General features: G+C 40.0%; 1 protein-coding gene across 2 annotated transcripts in view; it reads left to right on the top strand.

The window, feature by feature from the left end:
- The window catches only part of SNX25 (sorting nexin 25), an 88,111-nt gene that overhangs the window by 18,907 nt on the left and 44,871 nt on the right, over nt 1–24,333 (top strand). For both annotated transcript variants that reach the window (XM_056326058.1, XM_056326060.1), the window contains 4 exons: nt 3,442–3,658; nt 16,104–16,276; nt 17,141–17,327; nt 23,482–23,552. In XM_056326058.1, the coding sequence (XP_056182033.1) occupies nt 3,442–3,658; nt 16,104–16,276; nt 17,141–17,327; nt 23,482–23,552 (648 nt within the window). The remainder of the gene's footprint in view (nt 1–3,441; nt 3,659–16,103; nt 16,277–17,140; nt 17,328–23,481; nt 23,553–24,333) is intronic.

Here is a 24,333-nt window from a genome sequence, read left to right as displayed (position 1 = left end):
AATGAATCTTAGCAGCACGAAACTTTATGTAAATCTCTGCAAATTTCATGTTTGAACCTGGTCTGATCTAGTGGCTTTTGTGGTACCGCAGAACCTCATCAATGAATGAATGTGGAAGAAGAAGAGAGAGCAGTTACTGTAGATCTGTGTGGGGTTAGGAATGAAGTAAGGACCTAGAGGAGATGTCCTCGCTAATCTCCACACAAGCTTCTGGCTCTCTACTCCCAACGTTTTAGTTTACAGTCTTTAAAAAGAGTAGTTGAAGAGGCTCAACTGCACATTCACACGTTAGTTGGATTATAACAACTGGGGACTTGGATCTTGTGAACTAATTTAGAAAACCCAGTAGAAGTTTCTACAGTTATGCACTAGACTCATTGCTGTCACTGCATCTAATTTGATCAGAAGAAATTGGTTTGATGATTGTAGAGACCAAGTTAGTGGTAGTAATGTACTGTCCTGAAAGTGTGTTCTGCTTTTCTTATTTTCTTGTATTCTGACCAGTTCTTTTCAACGTTTTAGGGAGCGTGCAGTGTAAAAAAAAAAAAATGTGAGTAAATGCATGGGCAGATTTCTCTGAAGGAAGCAAGTTGTGCTCTATCTTACATTTCTTTCCTGTATTTCTTCAAAGTGCTGAAAGAGGCACTGGTTGCATAGATAGGCATGAAACTAAAGCAGCAGCAGTACATCATGGCCAGGATGCATCACATACGCATGAGGCAGTGTCTTACACTAGCACAGACTGCTGTTAGTGTCTGTAGCGGGTGTCCTTTAAAAAAATTTCTTTAACAGAGGCCTAAAAGCTGTCTCATTAGTAATTTAGGCATACATTCTAGGCTCTAAAGTACCCCAAATTTTATAGGGGACAGCATGGCTGAACTGTTGTGATGCGGGAAGGGCAACAAGGCTCAGAAAGTGACAGGGAAACTACAGAAAGCACGTGAAGGAAGAGATTTGTATAAGGTAGGTGAAGGAAAACATGGTTTAAAGTTGGATAATCCATTTAAGGTATTGAAAGTGTGTAAGTGGCAGAGGGAAACAGAAGTGAAGTATTTCATACCTGCATGACTTAAATTTTGGTGATGATTGGTAATCTTTTGCCTTTAGTTTGCTATTGCCACTAGATTTCATGGTTCTTTTACGTTGATACACCTAGATGAAGAACCATACCATCATCTTGCTGTGTCTGATCAGGAGTCTTCCTACCGTAATAGATCTTGCTTCAGGTATTTCAGTTGGGAGTATAGTAAAGTTGCAGGAGTTGTACTCTCTTAATACTTTACTAATAAGTATTGCTATATGTTTGAATGTTGTGCTTTGCCAGAGCAGAGAGACTTAACATTGGATGTGCGGGGATTATAGAGTGAACTAGGAACTGAGCTCATCTTGGAGAGGAGTTGCCTAAAAATACAGTAATAAATTAAGGGTCAGTGGCAATAGATCTATGTTCTGAAAAAGAATATACTTTAAGGGATTGAATTACAAGTTTTCTTCTGGTTTTGTTGAGTTCTGCCCAATAGATACGTGTAGGAGGCACCACTCTATACCAGGACTTGGTGGCTTAGGCAAAAGGTGCTGAAGAAATAACGCTGCTTTGCACCCTTGCAAAGAGTAGAGAGGGTGTCTGTAAGAAAATCTGAAAAAGTCATTATCTGGCAGTGATGACTGTAATAAATACCACAGTGCAGTGTTCTGCATGCACTTGAGAAATTACGGGTCTCCTGTAGAGTAGATGAAAAGGAAAAATCCGTGCTGTGATTTGTTTTCCACAGCATTTCAGGTATTGCAACAGAAGAGAGTTAACTAAGCTATAACAAAAAGGTGGTTGCAGAAGGACATGGGGACAGCTGTGGAAAAATAGATACTTAAAATGTGTATTGTGATGGGAGACGAGATAAGTAATAAACTTAAGTTTTTAAAATGCTGTTCCCCTTTGCTCTTTAGTGTATTAAGGGATTATCCCTCAGCTTGCTTATCAGAAGACTGCTACCTTTTATAACTGTTTTTATTGCTCTGTAGATTTTGTGGGTGAGAGTTTTCAATTAAATATGATTTCTTCTGTTTTAGAGAAGTAATGAAATTGGATATGTTTCAACATTGGAAGTGTCCATCCTGCAGTATGGCTCTGCATATTTTTGTTTTCTCTCCTGGATTGGAAAAAAGAATCAAAACTACTCCCCCCCAAAAAAAATTAATTTAAAAGCCTTGAAATGACTTAGCAAAAGGCTTTTAACTATATATTTCAGCATACTCGGTTTCTCTATAAACCTGAGGAGGTTGATTTATGAAGTATTTGACTAGAAGTTTTTATCAATTTTAGCATTTTGAAATGTTTTTAACAAGGTAATGTTGGATGAGGTCTGCTAGTATTTCAGGCAGGCAAAAGTATTCAACTTAAGTTGTTCTGTTATTAGTTCACTGTCATGATGGCGGGGAGCTTTTTCTAGGTTACTCGGCTGCTGAAGAAACAACTTCTGTTGAAGTGGAAAGTAAGAAATAGTGGAGTCACATGATTACTTTGCACCACGGGTTTATACTGACAAATAAGATGTACTTCTGGTATAAAAAGCCGAAGCTGCTCAGATTATCAGGCACATGGCTTATTTTCCCTTTGCTCATTCAGTTATCCCTCTGATAGATGCAAACTGACTCTGCCTTCTACCCCAGCTTTTTCCCCACCTTGTAACTGTTAAACACAGCTCATGTGCTCCCTGAACAGCTCCTCCTCCCCCCTAGACCTCCAGGGCCATGTGTTATAGTGAAACATCAGTAACACTGGCAGCACGCATACATTGTCAAAAAGGAAAGTCAGAGCAGTAGAAGATGGTGTTGCCATGGGACTTGCATTTACAGTAATCTTGGTTATTGCTTGTAGATGCGGTTTGGAATACCTCATCGTTTTTGAAGTTCATGCTGTCTTGCTAATCTACTTGTTCTCTCTTAAGCTCTTGTGATCCTATAATGTACTTTCTGCAGTGTTGTTCCGTATTGTATATGTCTTTTGAAATCCAAAAATTCCACTACCTCCCCTTCTAACTCTGGCTTTGGAGTGGAGGCTGTTGAATTCCTCTGTAGAGAAGGCTGGTTTCAGTCTGCAACAGCCTAGACACAGTCAGATCATATATGATGGTTCATATAACCAAATCCACTGTTGAGAGACAGGTATTAGTTTGTGGTCTGTGTGAGCAAGTAACCTGACTGAGCAAATCCACTTACAAGCTTTGCTTTGCAAAGTGACCTCCAGTAACCTGTTAGGTGTGTGTTTCTGTAACTTCGCCAACCCTACTTTCTTTGGCAAGAATTTAAACCCAAAGAAGAAGATAAGTAACATATTACCCATCTAATTTTTGAGGAGGAGGGTGGAGGTTGAAGCTTTTTCTTTCTTGATGTGCCTTCCCCTTTTGCAATGTTTGCTATTCAATGTTTTGTTTCTCCTTTCAGTGTTTGACTACAGCTATAGAGATTATATCCTGTCCTGGTATGGGCAACTCAGCAGAGATGAAGGACAGCTGTACCAGCTGCTATCTGAAGATTTCTGGGAGATTGCCAAGCAGCTGCGACAGAGGCTGAGTCACATTGATGTAGTTAAAGTTGTTTGCAGTGATGTAGTGAAAGCTTTATTCTCACACTTCTGTGACCTTAAAGGAGCCAATACCAGGTAAAAACAAAACTCTGCATTTCATTGGCATTTTCTGTTTCTCTTTTTACTTTCAGATGTGCTACATCAAAGTAATGAAGAGTGTAATGCTTTTGTAGGCAACCGGTAAAGAAAATGGTTCAAGTTTATTACAGATTAGGTTTTACAGATCAAGCAGACTTCAGTGCATCTATAAGATCTGTGGAAGGAAACACTTGTCCACCTTTTTCTCAGAGTTCGGATTCACTGCTGTTTGTTTTATCCTTGAGTCCTTTGCTCACGGTAGGAGGTGGGCTGTGTGAGCAGTTCCTGCAAGTAGTGTGAACCTGTAAGGGAAAGGAGAGGCACTGTCAGAGCAGTCAACAGACAAGAAAGTAAGTTATTTGCACCTTCCCCAAAATAGCACCAGAGCTAATTCCATTCAGTGTTGCATTTCTTCAGCCCCAGAAAGCAAAGCCTTGTGGCTTCTGTAAGTGGCCTGTCCTGCAGTAACAAGATTTTTCTACTGGAAATCTTGTTGGCTGGATTTTTGTTATCTTGCAAATTCTATGCATTTCCTTTTTGGCAAGGCTCTCTGTCCACTTAAAAAGGTCCACTGTCCACTAAAATACTAGAGTTGAACCCAAATTGTAATTGCACATAGGAATTCTTAGCCTATGCAGTTCCCACATCTGAATGCACGATTTGTGTAATTGTGCATGAAATTTGGGCTTATGTCTGCACTTACTGTGTTTCGGTTATCCTAATTGAAATATGCTTTGGTCATTCAGATTTAAACTATACATTTTAGGCTATGAAGTTGTTTTGCGTATAGTTAAATCCACATTTTTAATACCCCTTCAGAGGAAAAACATCAACATTTTTCTGTCGGTGACTAGTCTTGTGTGTTGCCATACATGCTTCTTTCTATTCTGGAGCAGAAGATAGGGTTAATGTATCTGTGGTAGACGCCAGCTTTATGTAGGCTGATGTGTAGGAAATAAAGACCAAAAAACACCTAAAGGGTGATTTACATTCGAGAAAAGAAAAAAAATTAAGGTGTATGCACCTTGCAGCAGATCTTGCATTGGATTCCAGATAGTGCTTTCCTTCGGCTCTGGAATGTGATAGAACTCTCTGTCAGGTAAAGCTCCTAAGTGTGCTCCCCGATTTTTAAGCATTGTGCTTACACTTGCCCTTTATTGCAGTAAAGAGCTTGCTTTTGGTAAGAGTTTGATTTGAACAGTTAAAGGATGAGGATTTACACTTAAAAAAAAGTATTGTTTTCTTGTTTGAAGCTGGGGCCACAGACGTGTAATTCCAGAGTTATTAATTATTATTAATACTGACTCTTGATGTGGTTCCTTCTCTACTGAGAAATATGACCACTTCGTTTAGGTTTTTGTTGGATTGTTACTTCCACTATATAGAGCTAAAATAAATTCTCTTGGGTATTTTCCAATTAACTTTATCACTTTGGAATGGTAAATGCACCTTAGTCAATGCTGGGTAAGGCAGGCTGCATTAATGTGGTAATGAAAAACATCCTATCAAGATAATGGGTTAAAAAACCCCAACAAACCCCACAGCTGTAACTGCAGACTTTGTATAGGTTGAAATAGGATCCATTGACTGTTTTTTCACATACTGCAAGGCTGTGAATTCATAAGGGGGAAGGTCTGGTTTTAAGGTGCCCGAGAGCAGATCAGGGGCATGGTGCTGCATGATGCAGGATGTGAAGCACTGGTATATCCTCATGCTGCTCATCCAGACTTTCTCAAAAAGTCTGGGAAGCTTTATGGAAACTGCACAGGACTTGCTTTTTCTTGGCAGATGGAGAGAGGGCTTAAATGCTGTATATGTACTGTGGCAAAGTCAGCAGAAATGTGACATTGTGCTCATATGCTACAGTCTGAATTTGTACTGCTAGGTGATCTGAGCATGCGTGTAATAAGCCTGGAAGCGCAGCTTTTTAAGGGATTTTGTGGGTTTAAGAATAATTGAGTTTTACGCTAAATGGCCTACTGCTATGGATTTTGCTGTGCTAGAACCTCCTGACGTTTTAAGCTGTAGGCTGAGAACTACGAAGTCAGTCACTTCTAGCTTGGAAGATAGTTTCTTGGAAAGCCTTCAATTAATTTCTATTTTGCTGTCCTGCTTTTGGCTGGGATAGTTAATTTTATTCTTAGTAGCTGGTATAGTGCTGTGTTTTGGTTTTAGGATGAGAATAATGTTGATGACACACTGATGTTTTAGTTCTTGCCAAGTAGTGTTAACACTAAGTCAAGGATCCTTTTCGCCTTGCCCTGCCTGTGAGGAGGCTGGGGGGGGTGGGGGCCAGCGGTGAGCAGGTGGGCACAAAAAGCTGGGAGAGAGCATAGCCAGGACAGCTGACCCAAACTGGCTAAAAGGATATTCCGTGCCGTGTGACATCACGCTTAGCATGTAAACTAGGGAGAAAGCTGGCCAGGGGCCGCTGCTCAGGAACTGGCTGGACATCAGTTGGTGAGTGGTGACCAATTGCATTGTGCATCGCTTGTTTTATGTATTGTAATTCTGCATTGTTGTTATTATTTTCTTCCTTTTCTGTCCTGTTAAACTCTCTTTATCTCAACCCACAAATTTTACCTTTTTCCAATTCTTTCCCCCATCCCACTGGAAGGGAGTGAGCAATAGCTGCGTGGTGTTTAGCTGCCTGCCAGGTGAAAACACAACTGCCACAATTCAAACACAGAAAATTCTTTTTCCTAAGGTAGGGGGGACAGATCTTCTTGATCTATCTTTGCTTTCTGTCAGTATTTTAAAAACACTAGTAAATTTAAATTGGCATTCATGTGTTTCCTCTCTGTGTCTCTAATAATGAATCCAGTTAGTTTTGGATGGTAAATACAGTGGAACAGAGACTGTAATTGGAGCAAGGTGTCTTTCCTGTTGTGATGCCTGCTGGAGCACTGCATCTTGTTTCCTGTGCTGAGTTTTTACTGCAGTGTGACAGCGAAGGGCATTTTGTCTGTTACCTGGGCTTTTGAAATTTGAAATACCTCTCGTACCATCTCTGGAGGGTGTGCCTCATAAGTCACTTGGTCTTGGTTTTCCTGTATGACAACAGATAAATCCACTAAAGTAATGGAAAGGAACCTTCTGTGCACAGGAACACAGACATGTCTTTTTCCAGTGTAAAGTTCACGTGTTTTGTCATTGGATGCATGTCAGCCCCAGAAATCCTTTTACTTTTCTGCTTCACTGACTAACTTGGACCTGTGATATCTGATAGATCAGAGTGTCTGAGAAGATGGAAGTAGGTTGTGCAACCTTTCAGAAAAAGGAATGGTATTACAGTCCTTCCCTTTGCTCTTGCATTCCTTCTGGCTTATCTCAATCATTGTGAGGCTCTGCTTAGTAGTAAACGCTCAAGGTAAAGGCCAGCAGAGACCAACAGATGAGGAAAAATACTTCTCTGAATGAGGGAGAGTATGAGAAGAGGAGAGCAGGGAATTAGGAGAGAGAAGCCTGGCAGTGTTAAGTCTGTTTCTCCTTTCTTTATTCTCTCTCCTGGCTTTCTTCAACGGTGACTGTCTTTCCTGTGCCTGACAGACACTTCTACAGAGTGAAATAAGGGTAGAGACACTCCTCTAGCCATGAGCATAACGGTCCGAGGTAATACAGAGCCGCGTAAGCTGTAGGCAAGACAGTTTTTCATCTTTCTGAAGTTTTTCAGCTTATATGCCTTCCTGGGGTGTACCTTGAGTTCCACTTGGTGCTCCAAAGGATCCTGTCACTTTTCACTTAAAATTTGTGGCAATTCAGAGTATTTTACATAGGAAACCATTTCATTCCTAATATTTGCTCAGCATAGAAATGGAATGTGATACTTTCCTATTTCCAGTGTTAGCTAGTTTGAGAGATAGAAGAAAAATCACCCTTGGATTTATTGATGGAAGCCACTGCTTGTTTCCCCTACGTTGCACGGAATCAGGAATGCGTTTATAACAGGATTAGCCAAGTGCATCCTGCAGGGTAGAGAGGACAGTATTTGGCCATTCTTACTTTGTAGCAGCTTTTATCCCTTCAGTTCTTTATAGTTCATTCAAGTGTCTTTCCTTGGCTACTTTAAGCAGAATATAAGCAAGCTGAGTAAAGTGGTGTATAATGCTGGAAACATCCTTGTTGGTATGCGAGTTCAATGTTGTCTGTGGTGGTAGTATACTTTCTTGGGGGCTAGAATTACCTGAGCCTGGGAATGTAGTCTTACTGTGGTAACATATGTATGTTGAAAGCAAGAGGCAGCTATTCCTCTGGATGAATTGCACTGTCAGTATTGGAAGGTCTTAGCAAAGTGAAAACAAATAGTGTCTTTCTGTAAAGCATTCACATGAGAGGAAGAGGAAGTTCACTTACGCTTATTGTAGGCCAAGAATAACCACATCAAATAGTACTACAGAACCAGTAACATTTAATAAATAACACGCTGTGCTGGTGGTCTCTAAACTGCAGTGTAGGCAAATAAGATTTGAAGAGAGTTTGCCTTTTCTTGAACCACCTGACAAGCAGCACTTTTTGAACAAATCTCAGTGAGAAGAGGTCACTGTGCTACTGATTCCCAACCCCCTAAATCATTTGTTTGGGAGTGTTTTATGTTTGTCTTTTAACCTATACCTGGGACATCTTGATCCTAAAGGCAGAGAAAAAATTGTTTTATGCAAATACAGATATGTGGTGTTGCAGGCTGCTTCTGGCAACTTGACTGCTACATGACATCTGATGGGATGCTCAAGAAGTGTTTGTGTGGGTGTTTCTGGACTTGCAGCATAAGTCATGAGTTAACAAAATGAATGCTTGAGGGCTGTAGGCTACTCTCAGCACTGATGTAGAACCCCGATTCAAGGGCTGAAAGCTCTTGAAAAATGTGAGAGGGGAAGTGCTGTGGGAAAATTGCTATTTGAGTGATCACTGTGACGAATAATTTGGGGATTTAAGTTCATGTTGTACATGTTTTGATAATATTCCTTTTGGTTTTTTATGTATTACTGCCACGGTAAGGAGAGAAGACAACTCTCTTTTATTGGCCCATGTGAACGCCTTTGCATGTATAGGATACATAAAGGTGGTATTTTTTGTGATTACAATATGTAGCGTGATATGATACTAAGAAATAAAAGGTGCTGCCATCACAAACTGATCAAGAGCAGGTTGATGCAAAGGGAATTTAAACATTTGAGATTTAACTTGGTTAATCCTAGAGATGCATCCAAGTTGTCAAGATAGCTACTAAACACCTCCCACAGTTCTTGTTTTTCTACTGTAATTTCATTTGCCACCCACAAACCAGGAATACCAAGAACTGCTTATCACACCCAGTCTCTGGAAAGGAGTAATAAGAGGTTTCGTCTGAAATTGTGGAGGTTTGTTGCAGTGGGAGCAGCTGTATGAAAGTGCTGAGAACAAAATAGTCATGAACAGCCAAGGTCTGCCCACGTTATTAAAGTTAACTCATGGGTAGCACCAGGTCTAAAGCTCACCACTGCCTTCAAGCTTTGGTGTGAAAAGTTTGTGTTTCCTGTTGATGATTGAGTATGACCTAGACACCACAATAAGCTTTAGGACCTCCTGGTGCTGATACGATCATACCACAGCTTGTAAGCCATTCATGAATTCTTGGAGTCTGTTGTCGATATGACATGTCAGATGCTCTTTCCTGAAAGAGGTAACTGACGCGTATAAATGATATGGTTATCTTCACAGTAAATATTAAAGTGATTTATAAAGCTTGCTGCTGTATGTTGATAAAAATGACAGCTGTGGAAATTTTGGTGTTGGCTTTGTCTTTATTCTTTGTTGTGCTTTTTGGGTTTGGTGTGGTGGTCTGTTTTCAGAGGATGCGGGGTTTTTTTTAGTAGGTACTTTTTTTAGGTGTGTTTATGATGTTGACTTGTAAGTATTTCTTAGAAAACTCAAATAGATCAAGCAGTTGTCATTCTGCATTGTCAAGAAGCTTAGAGATCTGAGTGAGGGTGATACAGGTGCAGAAGTGCAGGCTGCATGTGGTTCTGTTCTCAGAATCAGTTTAATGAACACGTGGTGTTGAATGTACTGATGAAAGTCATTTAGAGTTGTATGTGTGCTTCAGCTCACAATTGCACTGATTGATACTTAAATGTAACTCTGCAAGACTGTCTCTTGAAAGACTAAATAAAGAAATAACAAGGCTGAATGGAACATTTTGCGATTATTTATTTAAAGAAAAAAGACCCTTACGTAATTTCTTGTATAGTTACTAATTTTTTTACAGACTCCTTGGGGTTTGGGGTGGGTTTTTGTTTTTAGTATTTATTTGCTTGCTTCCTATTTTCAAAGCACATGGATTTATCTAGTTTGTCAACACTAAGTTCCTGATCATGCATGTTTCCTAATCATTGTCTTTATTTTGGGGTTTCCTGTCCTTGAACCAGTGGTGCTGCCAACCCCAAAGCTGCAAAATCCCAAGTTGCATGGACAGTGATAACTTTGGGGTTGGCTTTTAACTTTTTTCACCCCTTTTCAGATTCATTTTTAAGCTTTTCCATGCCATCTTGAGGGCTGAGACTATACAAAATAAAAACAATGCTTCACATCAGGGGCATAAACCCAACCACAAATACCAGGAGTTTTTTTAATACTTCTGACTGTTTTTACAATGACAGTCTTTAAAATGAATCTTTACAATATAGGCAGTTACCAGGTGGTCCTTATTAAAACTGTGGGTATCTAGAGTAGATCCTAGATAGAGATTTCCATGAGGTCTCTGTATTGCGAAACCTGGAAGCCCAGTTGTGGATGATAGTCCAGTATTAAGAACTGCAGTGGGTCCTGCAGCCCTGAGAAGTGGGGAACTGTTGTCCAGAGGTATTGATAGTGGCTCAGAGTTGCTTAGTTATAGCATAGGAAGGAAATTATGTTACTTCTGTAACACTGGTTGTAACTGTTTTAACTGCTTCAGCAATACCACAGTAAATCTACTGTTGTGCTTTTCTTTATAAAGTGTTGGATGAACTCGCAGGTTTGCAACAGGGTAAAGTCTTAGTAATGATGTTTAGGGGCACACACAATCAGTTATTGCACAAAACAATTTCAGAGCACGGGACAGTTAAAGCAGGTGTCAGTTTAGTCCCAAAGAAAAGTACTGCTTGGAACAGACGTGGTACAAAGGAATTAGCTTTGTTAGACCCCGCCTATGGATCTATATTCACAGACCGCTGCCCGATCTTCCACTGGTTTAGGGGGTAACTGAAGGAAACCCCTTTGTTTTCTAGCACTATGAAATAGCAATAGATAGCGTTAAAAATTCAGAGCAGGCTTAAAGATTTCATAAAATGAAAATTACAGAAAAGGAACTTACACAGGGTTAAGCCTGGCTTTGTAGCTCATGGCAGAGTGAAGAGGGATATGACCTGTAAGCATGCTGTGTGAAGCATGGGTTCTGTCTACTGTTTTAAATCACTGAAGACACCTGCATCTTGATACACCAATATATGTCACTATTACTTTGGTATTGATTGTTCAAGAAGACACAAATGAATTAAGTTGCCACTTGCCATTATTTTTCTATTGCCTAAAGAGATTAAATGAGCCTGGTTTACAAAGCCTGTATCATGCCTGTTTTGGAACTGTTTGCTAGAGTGCCACATTTATATTAGTTCACTGCACACAGTTGTGCTCACAGTTTATGGATAATTGGCAGGGCTTTCAAAGCTCTCTAAAAATATCTGCACACAGTTTTACTTAAGAGTTTTCTGTGATTACTAAGTGACCTTGTGTTTGGAAAATCCAACCACACATTTCTAATAACATGTTCAAAATTGAATAGGAAGAGAAATAATGCCTTTGTTACTATTCAGGTTATTTAATGGGGCTTAATATCTTTATTGACACTGGAGTTATGTAGCAGCACTCTGCTTTGTGTACATGCATGCAGACTGCAGTTAGGTTTCTGCTTTTCCTCTTGGTCTGTGCTAAATGAACAGCGCCTTCCTTTTTTCTTGATCCCATTCTGACAGAGTTGAAGACTGAGGTTTTATATCAAGCCTTAACAATATGCCTGATCAGAACACCACTGCTTCTGTTCCAGGAGAGTAAGTGGACACGGTTTGGTAGCTGAGTGGTGGTATTAATACTTCTGTGATTACTCACAGCTCCTTTTTTTTTTTTTTAATAGATATCAGTGAAGGGGAAGCCCGAGTTACAAGGGATGCTTTTTCTGGGCAGACCTTCTGTTGATGCGCAGTACGTTTTCCCTGCAAGCTGATCAGTGATTACATTGAGGCAAATAGAACTGTAATGCTTCATGTATAAATGCAAAGGAGGATATAAGCCCAGATGTCTTTTCTGTTTTACCACTGGCATACTGGTTTATTTTGTAGCTGTTAAGCCTTCCCCCAAGCTCCCTTGCCTGCTTTCAGTCTCCCCTTTATTTCTCTTGCCCAAACAGCAATGAAAACTGCAGGATTCGTTGACACAACTGTTTGGCATTGATATGCAAGGCTTGATTAGAGTTAAATTTCCTGAAGACCTTGTTTCTCTGGTTTTTGGTTGTGGTTTTTTTGGGGTTTGGGTTTTTTTTTTTCTTTTTTTTTTTTTCATAAAAATCTGGTGGGGTATTGTGCTTTCCCTTCTGCTTTTTAGATCACACTGTAGGTACTGTTTAGCTAGGAAAACAATGGAAAGAACCCCTTTTCTAGGGAGTCATGTATTCTTAGGTAATGGAGAAAAAATTAAAACTCTTCTTAAATGGCCTGTCAATTGGAGAGTATGCAACTCCACGCCCCCCTTGCATTCCTGTGGGCAGGAACACATTAGATCAGGAGGGTAAGAATCAAATATTTGCCTTTCTGCTTGTTTATTCTGTTCCACTTTCTGTTTGTGTTCTGCTGATTGTGTATCAGAAAAGTCCTGGCATAGGTACAACTCAGCCAAGCTGTATGTCTTGGGTATTGACTGGGAATGAATTTGTACAATGGGGAGACAGAAATTCTGAGAAAGGACTTGTCTTGCATGGATGATAGTATAAGTGCAGTTAATGCTCCAGGGTGTTTGCAGTCACAAACAGACCAGCATTCCTCCAGAGACTTGTAGGGAGGCAAAGACGATTCATCTCAGTTGAGAAATTTTATGTGTGTTACAGTTCTGTTTTCTGCTTTGCACATGTTGTGAAAGTATAGCTTGATCTAATAACTATGCAGTATGTCCCACAAAAAAGGGAAGAGCATTGAAAAACGATGGTGTGTTTGTGTTCACGGGGGGAAAAAAAATCTTGCTTTTAGTGTTGTTAATACACGTGACCAAGTTGTTAGGTTAGTTTGCTGATAGCCAGCTGATGTTCGGTGTAAGTCATCCTGTTTGCCAGAATTTTGGGTATGCTTCTAGCTGTGTTTCTAAATGGCAGACTTTGGGTGGACCAGCCTGTCCAGAAAAGGAAGCCTTTGCTTCCTAGTAAGAGGTACGTAACAACTTTCACGTAAGTACGTAAACAACTAAGACTTCCTGTCTGCCAGTAGTCCGCCTGGGACGTGTCTGGTTTTGGATAAATAATGAATGCCTTTTAGGGAAAGCATGTGATGAGGAATGTTTGATGCAGTGTAGAGAGGGCTTTAGGATATGTCTGGAGTATGCATGAGGAATGGAAATGTACTGAGTGAAATAGCTAGGTATTCAACTGCCAGAGAGAAAAGATCCTACCAGAACATGATAAACAGCTTTCTGAGCTCAGTCAGCTGCACCACCTGTGCTGGTTGATAGTGAAGACAACACATCATCTTCATAAACCAGTGCTCCTCAGAAGAATGGAGTATTTGCATCCAAGCTGTTCCAAGGGGCCTGTTTTGAAATTTGTCTTACTTGTAACAATTGAAACCCCCTCAGTGATCCACGTTGGATTTGGGATTGAATAAGAGGCTTCAGTCAAATTGAAACCAAATGTTATCTTTACATTCTTGTTGTTCTGAAAATTAATTAAAAATTTTGTCACCTTGAGGCAAACTACTTGTATTACTAGAACAGAATTAGAGTTATTAGAGTGTTGTTACTATTCCAACATATTTACTCCCTCCTGGACTGACTAGCAAATATGAGTTGTTACACAATGCTGCCTGTCACTAGTGGCCACGTAGCAGTGCGTAACTGAAAGCTTTTACTTTGACTGTATATAGTTCTTGGTCACTTTTTCACGTAGAGACTGCTTGGAGCAGCTCTCTGAGTAACATTCAGTTGACTCTAGCCAGGACAGCAGTGTCCATCTCTGGGAATGAAGCAGATGTTACGGACAATGGGAGGAGGCACTGGTGTGAGATGTGGCAGACCTGAGCCTTTGTTAACAGCTTAGAGCCTTCTACTGAAAACTAGTCCTGGCTGCCTTGGAAATTGCTGTTGTGCCTCTCAGGTGACACTGCTTCTGTCTTGCTGTAACCACTGTCATGCTTACCTTGCTGTTAAACTGTAAATCTGTGACTGGAGCACATCAGGCACATGGCCGTGAAACAGCTGCTAGGGCACCTTGTCTCTGCTTCTGCACCTGTTTCTGTATAAAGAAAAGGTCCTGCTGTGACCTGCACTGAGGAGTTCCCTTGGCAGGTCCAGTCAAACATGTTCTGAGAAGTCCAGAAAGCCTTTGGCACCTGCAAGGAGATGAACCTGGTTGGTACTGGGCACAAAATCAAGGTGGGGGAGGTTTGCGTGGGGAGCTTGCAAACAACACAGGCTGTACTATCATGAGCTTGCTCATCCAGCAGCACATTGCTGTGCATGTCCCACCCAGTGCTTTACAACCATCCCTTTGCTGTTAGTTCTGAAAGACTCTGTCTTGCCATCTTCCCAAAATGCGCCTACTGTGATTGCTAGGAGCAAGGAGGACCCATTTGCCTGTTCAGTGGCAGGAAGGGGAATATGTTTGTATAATACATAGTATAGCACGTTATACCTGTTCTAATTCCAGGCCTGATGTACTTCCTTTAAGTTAGGAGCCTAATTCTTTCACTAAGTGCAAAGTGAAACCAGCAAGAAATTTTGAATTTCTTCCATCCATTAGTATCCAGCTTGCATAACCATTACGGTTAGCGAGTGGATGATGGTGAATGCCTTCTGCTGCAGGCTGAGAGCAATTCTGGCTGAGTGTATTCTCCTGCTCCTCTTGAAACTGAATCGGAATTAGCCAAAGGCAAGGACACGGAAGGCAGACAGGATGGGACCCTCACTCTAAAACATTTAGGATGTGACTTTGTTCCCTAGTTACTTGTTCTTTAATCTGTGGTGATTTATTAGTATAAAACATAAGCGTATTCCAGCTTCAGCCTGCTGATCAAAGGACTCAGCTTGAGGCAAGTTCTCTTGTTTCTTCTCTGAATGGCTCTGTGATCTCTGCATGCCTGAGATGCTTGGATCCAAGCAAGTCTTGTTACTTGATTTGGCCAAGAGATGAGTCACCAAATCTGTCATTTGATCAAGAGGTGACTCGGGATGGCACTTGGAAGATGCAGGTTCAAACCTATCCGACAGAGCAGAGCCTAAAGTGCAGGGCCTCTCGCCCACCGTGGGGTGAGCATGCTGCCCGCAGGGATATTGCCCCAAAGGTAGGTTTGCACGCACACTCTGAGCCCCTGCAGTTTCTCGCTTTCCAGTTTCGTGCTTTGTATACCCCACTGATACTGGTAACAGTGTGGTCTGTTCTCACTTGCTGAGCTACTGAAGGGACTTGGTAGCCAAATTTCTTTACACTTTGGGAGTCAGTTCACCTTCCTCTGTTTGTCATCATGATTCCACCCTCTTTCTAAATCTGTGGGTGGGTTTTTGAAATCTTTTTCTGAATTGGTTTTCTACCAATGTAGATGGCTGGTAACGCCAAGTTTGTTATTTTATAGGCAACTTGCACAGACTAATCTGATGTAGGCTGCAGGTGGCAAGTCGGAAACTCCTGTTACAGGAAAATTCATGTCAAACAGGCCAGTTACTTGCTGGGAGATTTATTTGCCAGTAACAAAGGAAAGGTGGTAGCTTCAGTGTCTTAACAGGTAGACCTGTTTCTCAAACTGGGTGTGATCCCAAATCCTCTGCAAGGTTCAGGTTTATAAATAGTTTGCTCTACAAGAATGTATTTGCTAAGTTTGTCTTGTCTGAAAAACTGGACAAAATTTCACTAAGTTCAGTGATGGAACAATTGGGGTTTTTATTCAGAGAAACTTTTCCTCCTACTTGCTAGGCTGTTGCTTTTTGATGCAGTTTTAAAATACGGTATTTTGGCAGGTGAAAACATTGACAGGACAAAGGAATTTGGAAAAGTATCTTAACATCATGCAGAAAAATCAGCAAGCTTTGAAAAGTATACATGCGTTAAAGTGTTTCTTGACTGAAGTTACATATCTGATAATGTTACTTGGATATTTTATCAATTAGCAACTAAACATGATGCAAGTGGTGTGTAAGTTCTCTCTTTTTTTCCTTTCTTTCTCCCCACCACCCTTAGGCAGGAAGAACCACCGAGACCTTTTTTGCTGCATCCGTGCTTGAGGAGCTCTGATGAAGAAGTAAGATTCCTGCAAAAATATTCTCAAATTCTGGTGTATTGTCTCCTACCCTCAAAGGATGTCCAGTCTGTCAGCTTGCGCATAGTCCTTGCAGAAATACTTGCAACAAAAGGTAGATCAAAGATCAGAGATGATTAACCATTTGCACCTGTACAATAGTAGTAATTACAGACTTCGTTATGTTAAAGTCTTGATACTTTGCTTTTAAATTCTGAAACTTAATTTCTGTGATAACCAGTAGGACACTTAATATTCTCAAAATCAAGCATATACTTACCTGGCTCTTGATGCCAGGCTGTCTAGCACCTTGCAGGATAAAACACAATTTATCCGTTCAGTTTTCCTATTTTTAACATAGAAGAACACTTTTTCAGTCTTCTGTGGCATTGTTTAGTGATTATATGAATAATTCTGGCCTTTTATATTTTGTTCAGATACCAAGAATCCATAGACTTAAGGAGGTGATTATAACTGAATCATGATACTAGATTTGATAATTTTTTTTTTTTAGACTTGGATTTAGCCAGTGTGGGTTTTTTAACTAAGGGGTTTCTGTTCTGCTTTTTAATTTATCAACTACACTTCAATCTGATTACAAATACACTAGTCATTCTTTATGTCACTGAAGTCAAATTCAGAAATTAGGAAGACTAAAGTATATTACGCGATTCAGTTTACTTTTAATTTTCGTTTATAGCGGCTGTAATGTTATAGCCTTCAAGGCACAGCAGAAAGAAAAACACTGGGAATTTTCTCAGTAGAACTCTGTCAACTTAAATCTATTTGTGTAACAGAATAAACAGTTTTATCAAGAAGGTACATGCAAGCTCAAATGTACCATGCAGTCCAGACAACTGGTTTTAGATGTTTATCAGCTTGCGTATTTATTCATGCCTTTTATCTGCAATTTTCTTTTAAAGGACAGCAGTTGTTCTTCAGCATAAGGATTTTGTTTTAAAATATTTTTCCTCTCCAGTACTGAAACCAGTGGTGGAACTGCTGAGTGATCCAGATTATATTAACCGAATGCTGCTCAGCCAGCTGGAGTACAGAGAACAGATGAATGAGCATCAAAAGAAAGACTACACATATGCTCCTTCTTATGAGGAGTTCATCAAGCTCATTAACAGCAGCTCCGATGTTGAGTTCCTGAAACAACTGAGGTATTTAATGTTTCACTGTAGCTCATTCAAAACCAAACATGCTTCTTTTGCCAGCCCGTTACTGAGATTTGAATGAATGGTGATTTCTCTTTTTAAATTCAACTTCAGATTTCTTTTTCTTTTGACGAAGCAGAGACAGTAAGGATGATAAGCCGCAACAGTGGTTAAATCTCTGATGTAGTCAGTATTTTAGCTTGGTGGCAGAAAATGTTAGAAAATTCTGCTTGGTAGTATACTGGAGATAACTGTCCTGTTGAAAGGCATACTGGACCCTTCTTTACAGCTTGCCTCGGTGGAGTTCGATGAAATAACATGTTGAATTCCCACTGGTGGGTTGTTATCTCCTGATTATCTTTATGGAGTATGGCTGGCCATGGTGATCTGGTGGCTGTGAGCCATAGTGATCCTATGGACACTGGCTATTCAGAGCAGCTTGCTGTGTTTCTGTGACGTGGAAAGAGGGGTTCGATGTCGCAGCACTCTTCAAACTAGCCGGCTGCAACAAGGTCTTTTTACCATCTCATACCAACATACTCTTCACGACAGTCCCTCTGCTGCCTTCTCCTGGTCTCTCCTCACCCAGGGCCCACACTCCCTTCTCTCTGCTTCTTCCTCCTCTGTCTTCCTTGGCTGCTCTCTCTTCATCGGCTGCCCAACCCCTTAACAGAACCAGCCACACCTGCACCTTATCTACATCGGCCAACCCGCTGCCCCTGAAGCCAGCCACAGTTGTAGATTATCCATGGTAATTAACCCAGCTTCATTCTTCTACAGTTCAAGTTCAGCACATTTTACCACTGGATCTGAGGTTTTTCTGTACTGTTGCAGGGGAGGGGTTTCCCAGTTGCATCCTTCTTAACATGTTAATGAACTCTGAAGAATTCCTTAAAGACCAAAAAAACCCCAGCATCGAAGCTCCTACGTATCATGGGCTTGTTCAATGTCCTGTTTTATAATAGCACCTGCCCACTTTCTTACTAACTCCCCACCCTCGAAAAATTTCATCTCTCTCCTTCCATCTTTCATCGTGAGATACCACTTGCATCTCCAGCCTGCTTACCCAAGTAGAAGATGTTTATGCTTGCCTTACCTAGATGAGCTATTTCTCCTCAGATTTCTGATGGAAGTGAAAGGATAAGGAACAATTGACTGGGAAGAAGGGAGCAGACATACTGCTGCATCTCCTTAGATGACCGTGAGTTGGTTTTGTTGAGCTGCATCAAAGCTTTGGAGGGACTGTTGAAGCCATTTCTAGAGTGTTTGTCCTAACCTGTTGTGACCAACTAGAACTGGTATTTTTCCCTCTTTGCTGACTCCCTTCAGTTATTGTTGCAGGTCAGCTCTCTCTCTTCCTAAATGGCTGCAGCAGCATCTGAAAGACACAAGCACATTGATCTCCTTCGCTGCACTGTTATCTGTTGTGACCCACGCCTTTTATTAGACTTGACTTGATCAGGCCAAGTGATGGTTTAGCAGGGTGGAGTATGTGGGCTGCATAAGTAACATCTTACTTTCTCTGACTCTTCTTTTTGAATCTGAAACCACTTGCGTTTCTGAGATTGGAAAATACATTTGGGTGATGGTGAAATGATTCTGTTGCCTGGCTACTTATTGTTCATCTGCTTTAAAATTTGCTCTTTACTCTGGGCCAGTGTGCCTTTCCTGAGAGCAGAAATTAGTCTCTATTAGACTGTCTAAAACCTAATTGACATATTTATTAGCATAATCACACTAATGGATCTGTTTCAGAAGAAACCCAACTATTCTGTTGTTGTTGTTCAGGCACATTAATGCTCGATGTGCTCTCTTTTTAGCTAATAGGTCACTTTAAATTGTGTTCTTTAATACCATCTAGCACATTCGCTTTATGAAATTATGTGGGTTTGGCTGCACTTAGGTTTTTTCTTCCTAGCCTGTGGAGTCCAACTACCATCATCTTGAAACGGGTTCCTCTACACCCAATGAAATGTTGAGCTGGTCAGTATTTGAATGAAAAATGTCTGAGAAAATGTATCTTGTTTTTGAAGAGAGGCAGCGCTGCTCTTTCCTCTGTTTCTATAGGGCTGGTCCCTGGGAAGGTGGTTAAAGAACATGTTCCCCTGTGGGGGGAGAGATTCCTGTTCTGTTTGTTCTCCAGCACTGTAGGTGCACCTAGAGAGAGATGGACCAACCTGCAGTCATCTCAAAGTTGTGTAGTATATTTTGCGAAGCTTTCATAGTTTACCAGTGAAAGTTTCCAAATTTATGTCATGAAAACTAAACAGTGATCCATATATGGATGGGGGAAAAAAAAGTGATATTTTAGGTGAACAAACTAAATGGTATTTCGGGTTGTAATTCACAGTAGTGAACCATGGGAAATATCCATAAGGAAGGAATTAAAGAGGAAGAAACAAGCCACTGTACAGTTACCACTGAGAAACCCAGAATCTGTTAGAATGACAGGAGTGGGGAGAATGCTTCCAGTTCTCTTCCTACAACCAATAAATTACGGGCATGTTGCACTTAAACAAGTTTTCCAGTTAGATGCTATTTTGGGCAATAATATTTTGTTTATCAAAAATTCCTTTTCTTGGTTTTATTTAGAAATGATTTTTCACTGTCCGTTCAAAGCCAGTGCATGGCATTCATGCACTAAGCTTTCTCTTATGACTTCTAGCATTGCCATGTGACATCTTGGTAAAGAACAGATATAAGTAGTAACAATTTTCTGTGTAGGCTTAGCTTTGAGGGAGATTTATCCCAAGGCACTACAGTTGCTGGGAAACTAGGTTTGTGTTGGTTTTTTTTTTTTTTTTAAACATTCCTGCCATGCTCTTATCTGCAGATTAATTACTATCTAGTTACTAAAATAAACATAAAATACCTTGCTCCATGAGGGAGGCCATGAGGGACTGGTAAACATTTCTTCAGACTCTTGACTGACCATAGTCAAGAAAGCGTGGACTCCTGGGTGCTCCTTGATGGATGCACATGACATTACAGGAGAGAAGTCCTCTAAGGCATCCTTCCACGCTGATCTCATTAACAGAGTTTTACTAGGATTTCTTGTGACTAGAACCAGGTATTTGTTACAAAGTAAAGACAGATCCCCAGCTTGGATCGGTGGAAACCTGTGGGTGAAGGGTGTGTGTTGCTTTTGCCCAGGAAATCAGAAAAGAGTGGGAGTCTGTGTATGTTGGATCTCCTTGTAAGCAGGTGTGCCAGCTCTCTGCCTTGCAAACAGCTGTCCTTGAAAGGCTAGTAATGGTACTAGGATTTTTTACACTTTTTTTTTTTCCCCCTCTCCTTGCTTAGGAGCAGTATCTTAAGAAGAAATATCGTATTGATTTTTTGCATTGCTTTTATGGATTTTATTTTTACAACTTATTTAAATGATGCAGGAACTACTTATCATTAATTTTGGAGATACTTTTGAATTCAAGGTTCGTTAATATCTATAGCAGGCCTCTAACGTTTGGTCACTGTATCTATTAGTAGTACTTCTGTCCGTGTTTTTTGTGGAAACATCCCTTTCATTTTTATAGGGGACATTTGGGGACCTGATGTTTGTTCTTATTTTGCTGATTTCCAAGGAGCTTTTTGGTTGTTTGTGGGTTTTTGTTTTGGTTTTTTTTTCCCCTTTCATACCTTTGCAGTCTGAAAACGTGGATTTGTTTGGGGTGAAAAACCCCAAACTAACAAAGCTTCCAGAGAAGGGTCTGTTATATGGTTATCTATAAACATCCTTCAAAGTCACTTTTCATAATGTTTGCCTGTGTTGTTGCTAGTCATGAAGGGAGGCAGTTTTATTCCTGTTTTATCAAGTTTCCACAAAAACCATGTTGCCCCTGTTTCTTTCAAGAAGGAAAAGTTAAACAGTGAAATTTCCCCTGCATTTTCCCTCAGATTTAAGTTAGCGTGGATAAATTCGAAGTCTCCTACAAATAAGAAAGAAAAGATGAATTCTTCCGTGTCAGATGTGAAACAAATTTACTTGCTCTGTCAGAAGACTAGAGATAAAAGATGTAATGAGTTAACGTAGCTGAAAATAAATAGTGATAAGGAAATAAACTGGTGGATAGTTTTCATTCTACTTTCAAGATCAGTATTACATTTATTCTGTTATTTGTTAGTATAGCAGCAAAAGGTCACTGCACAGTTCATGGTAAGAAACATTATCACTGGCTCTGTGTCATCTTTTACTTAAGAAATGGGGGAAAGAGATTAATATAACTGAATAGGGAAGAGGTAAGAGTGGGAAGAAGTTACATGGATGTGAGCCCATGATTGGTCCAGTTCACTTATTGAAAATAAAATTAATACATGACATTTCAAATTTCCTTAGATGTTTACTTACCAGCACCAGAGAATATGTAGCAGCTAGAATGTTTGGAACAGGATTTCAAGGAGAAAGGTTTGTGGTCTGGCAGTGTAGCCAGAGTGGTGTCTCTGTGGTGCAGTGCTGTACAGTGCTCTCATTGAGTAGTAAACAGCAAGAGTACAGCGCTTAGGAAGAACAGACTAAACAGTGTTTTGGAGGATGTAACTTGGAGGATCTCCCTTGCTTAAGGTAATATATGAGGAACAGGAAACAAAGAGATGCTGTATTACAGTATCGGTAACAAAACCACATAAAACCATGAATGTGAACAAATGGCATTAAATTTGGAAGGAAAAATGTTGCAAGGTTAAATTGGAAACTACCTTCCATGTGCAGTATTTACTTGGTTGTTTGTACCTTGTTTGATAAAATCATAATGTTCACAGTTACCGTACAACACCTGAGAGAGGTGAATGAGTGTTGTTTATAACGCACTTACAGATACATAACCTAAGGCAACAAAAGTCCATGTGAGCTGCCCAGAATCATTTGGGAAGTCTGTGTCTGAGCAGGGAATGAACTGTGGGACTGCTGCGCACAAAAATACCACCCTCACTTTGGTGCCCTCCTTCCTCTGAAGGACTGGGAAAGAACTGGTGGGCAGATGGAAAAAACCAAGATAGAGTAATGGCAAAAGGAAGTAGGCTTAGAAAAAGTAAAGCATTGCGAGCAGGTTCTGAGGTTTCAACTTGGTAATTGAGGGAGTTGAGTAAAGATTACTGCAGAAAAAAAAAAGATAAACTCTGAAAGTGTAGTTATAAGTGAGCATATGCTGTGTGTGTAAAATGGTATGTCTATACAAAGAGGCAGCGACAATCAAAATCCTTAGAGTTATAGGAGGCAAGAGGAATGGGGGGAATTGAATAACGTTGGTGAAAGAAGTAGACATGTAAGAAAAGGAATATATTTTAAGGGTCGTAGACCCTTTCTTAAACAGAGAATTAGTAGTCATGGACAAAGCAGACGGTACAGGAGGCTTCAGCCTTCATCTAGGGGTTAACGTGATGAGGTTAGGGAACTCCTACAGGAATGAGTTAAATTCTCTAGAATACTTGCTTTATTACTAGTATTAATAGGTGCCAAAGTAAGTGCAGTGAGAGGAATTTGAGTGTTTATGACCAGAACTTTGACATTTATGAAAGATTTAACTGGCAGTCGTTTTCTTTGCTGAGTGAATGGTGTCTGTTAGTTACAAGATTGGTTTTACTTAAAACTCAGCTCGTTAACTGCATTAGCCATCTTCCATTATGTGTAATAGACTTTTCGGTGATAAACAGGTTTTAATAATTCCTGGAGTGTGGTACTTTTAACTTATTTTAGTAGAATACTTTTTTTTCCTTCTAATTTATATATGCTCCATATATGTATTGAGTGCATTAGCTAGAATAACATTAAAGACAGCTTTTTGCTTTTGAACTGAACTCTAATCCTAGTTGCCTACAGAAAACTTGGGTTTAAGAACATGACTTCACATTGCGTTCATTGATATTAACTGGCTGTGCAGTGCCAGCAATTGAGAGAAGGGAGCAGTATTAATGTTAGTTGGATGTTTTCCTTTTGTTTCAAGATAATCTTTTTCCCCCCCTACTCTACTCCATATGCACAGCGACCCTTAGGTTGCAGATATTCTGAGACATGACTGTTCGCAGGTGAGGAGGAGGTGGAAGTCTTTGGGTTTTGTTAGTTCTTAAGTGTCCTGTATGAAGAACACGTTGTGAAAAATTAATACATGTCTTTTCTTCTCTCCTTTCTCTTCTCTTCACCCTTATTCCCTACTGTTTTTAAAACTAGGTATCAGATTGTAGTGGAAATAGTTCAGGCAACCACAATCAGCAATATTCCCCAAGTGAAGAGGCAGAAAGGTAAGATTCCGTTTTGTTAAGTCACATCTGTTACTTTTATCTTGAAAAGCTGTTTGAACTCCTGACATGCATATGCAATCAGTGTGTGTGGGATTTTTAGACAGATTTTAGGAATTCTATGCCTTTGGTGTTTCAGTTCTGTTTCATTTGTCTGATTCTTCCAGAAACTCCCATGGTGTGATTATCCCCCCACCCCATCTTCATCTAAGCTGATGGATCATGAGAAAGGTCATATCTATGATGCGTTTATTTTCAGAACTTGCTGCAGCTAAGGATTTTTGGCAGTACAAATTTGTATGCTGAGAATCTTGTTTCCTCTTTCATACAATCCATTCTTCAAAGTCTCACTCTGTTATCCTTTCAAAACACAGAAGAAGGAATGATACAGCATAATTGTCAGTCAGCTTTTATTTTTGACTCTTCATTGTATTATGGTTTTGTGCTGCAATACAGAGTGCTCTTAAATCCTTCTGCAGTGTTTTGGCAATGTCTGCCTTTTAAAATGCATGTGCATTTTACATTTGTACTTATATTTATTATATGTACTGCTTTTTATGGTTCTCCAAATGTAGCAAACCAGTGGTGTATCTTCAGGAGATTATACTGATGGCAAAATTACAGACGAAGTTTTTGCATAGACATATGCTTAAAGTATATCAAAGCATAGTTCAAAGGCAATAGACAATTTAAATGAATTTGTATACAACTCTAAAAGATCTTTCTTTTAGGTTCTCATGTAATCTCTATTTGTCAGGTATAAAAAAAAAAATAAAATCCTTTT

The sequence above is a fragment of the Falco biarmicus genome, chromosome 1 (assembly GCF_023638135.1).
Source record: "Falco biarmicus isolate bFalBia1 chromosome 1, bFalBia1.pri, whole genome shotgun sequence".
Classification (NCBI taxonomy): domain Eukaryota; kingdom Metazoa; phylum Chordata; class Aves; order Falconiformes; family Falconidae; genus Falco; species Falco biarmicus.
The sequence above is the reverse complement of the archived record's forward strand: the minus strand, read 5'-3'. Positions and strand labels throughout refer to the sequence as shown.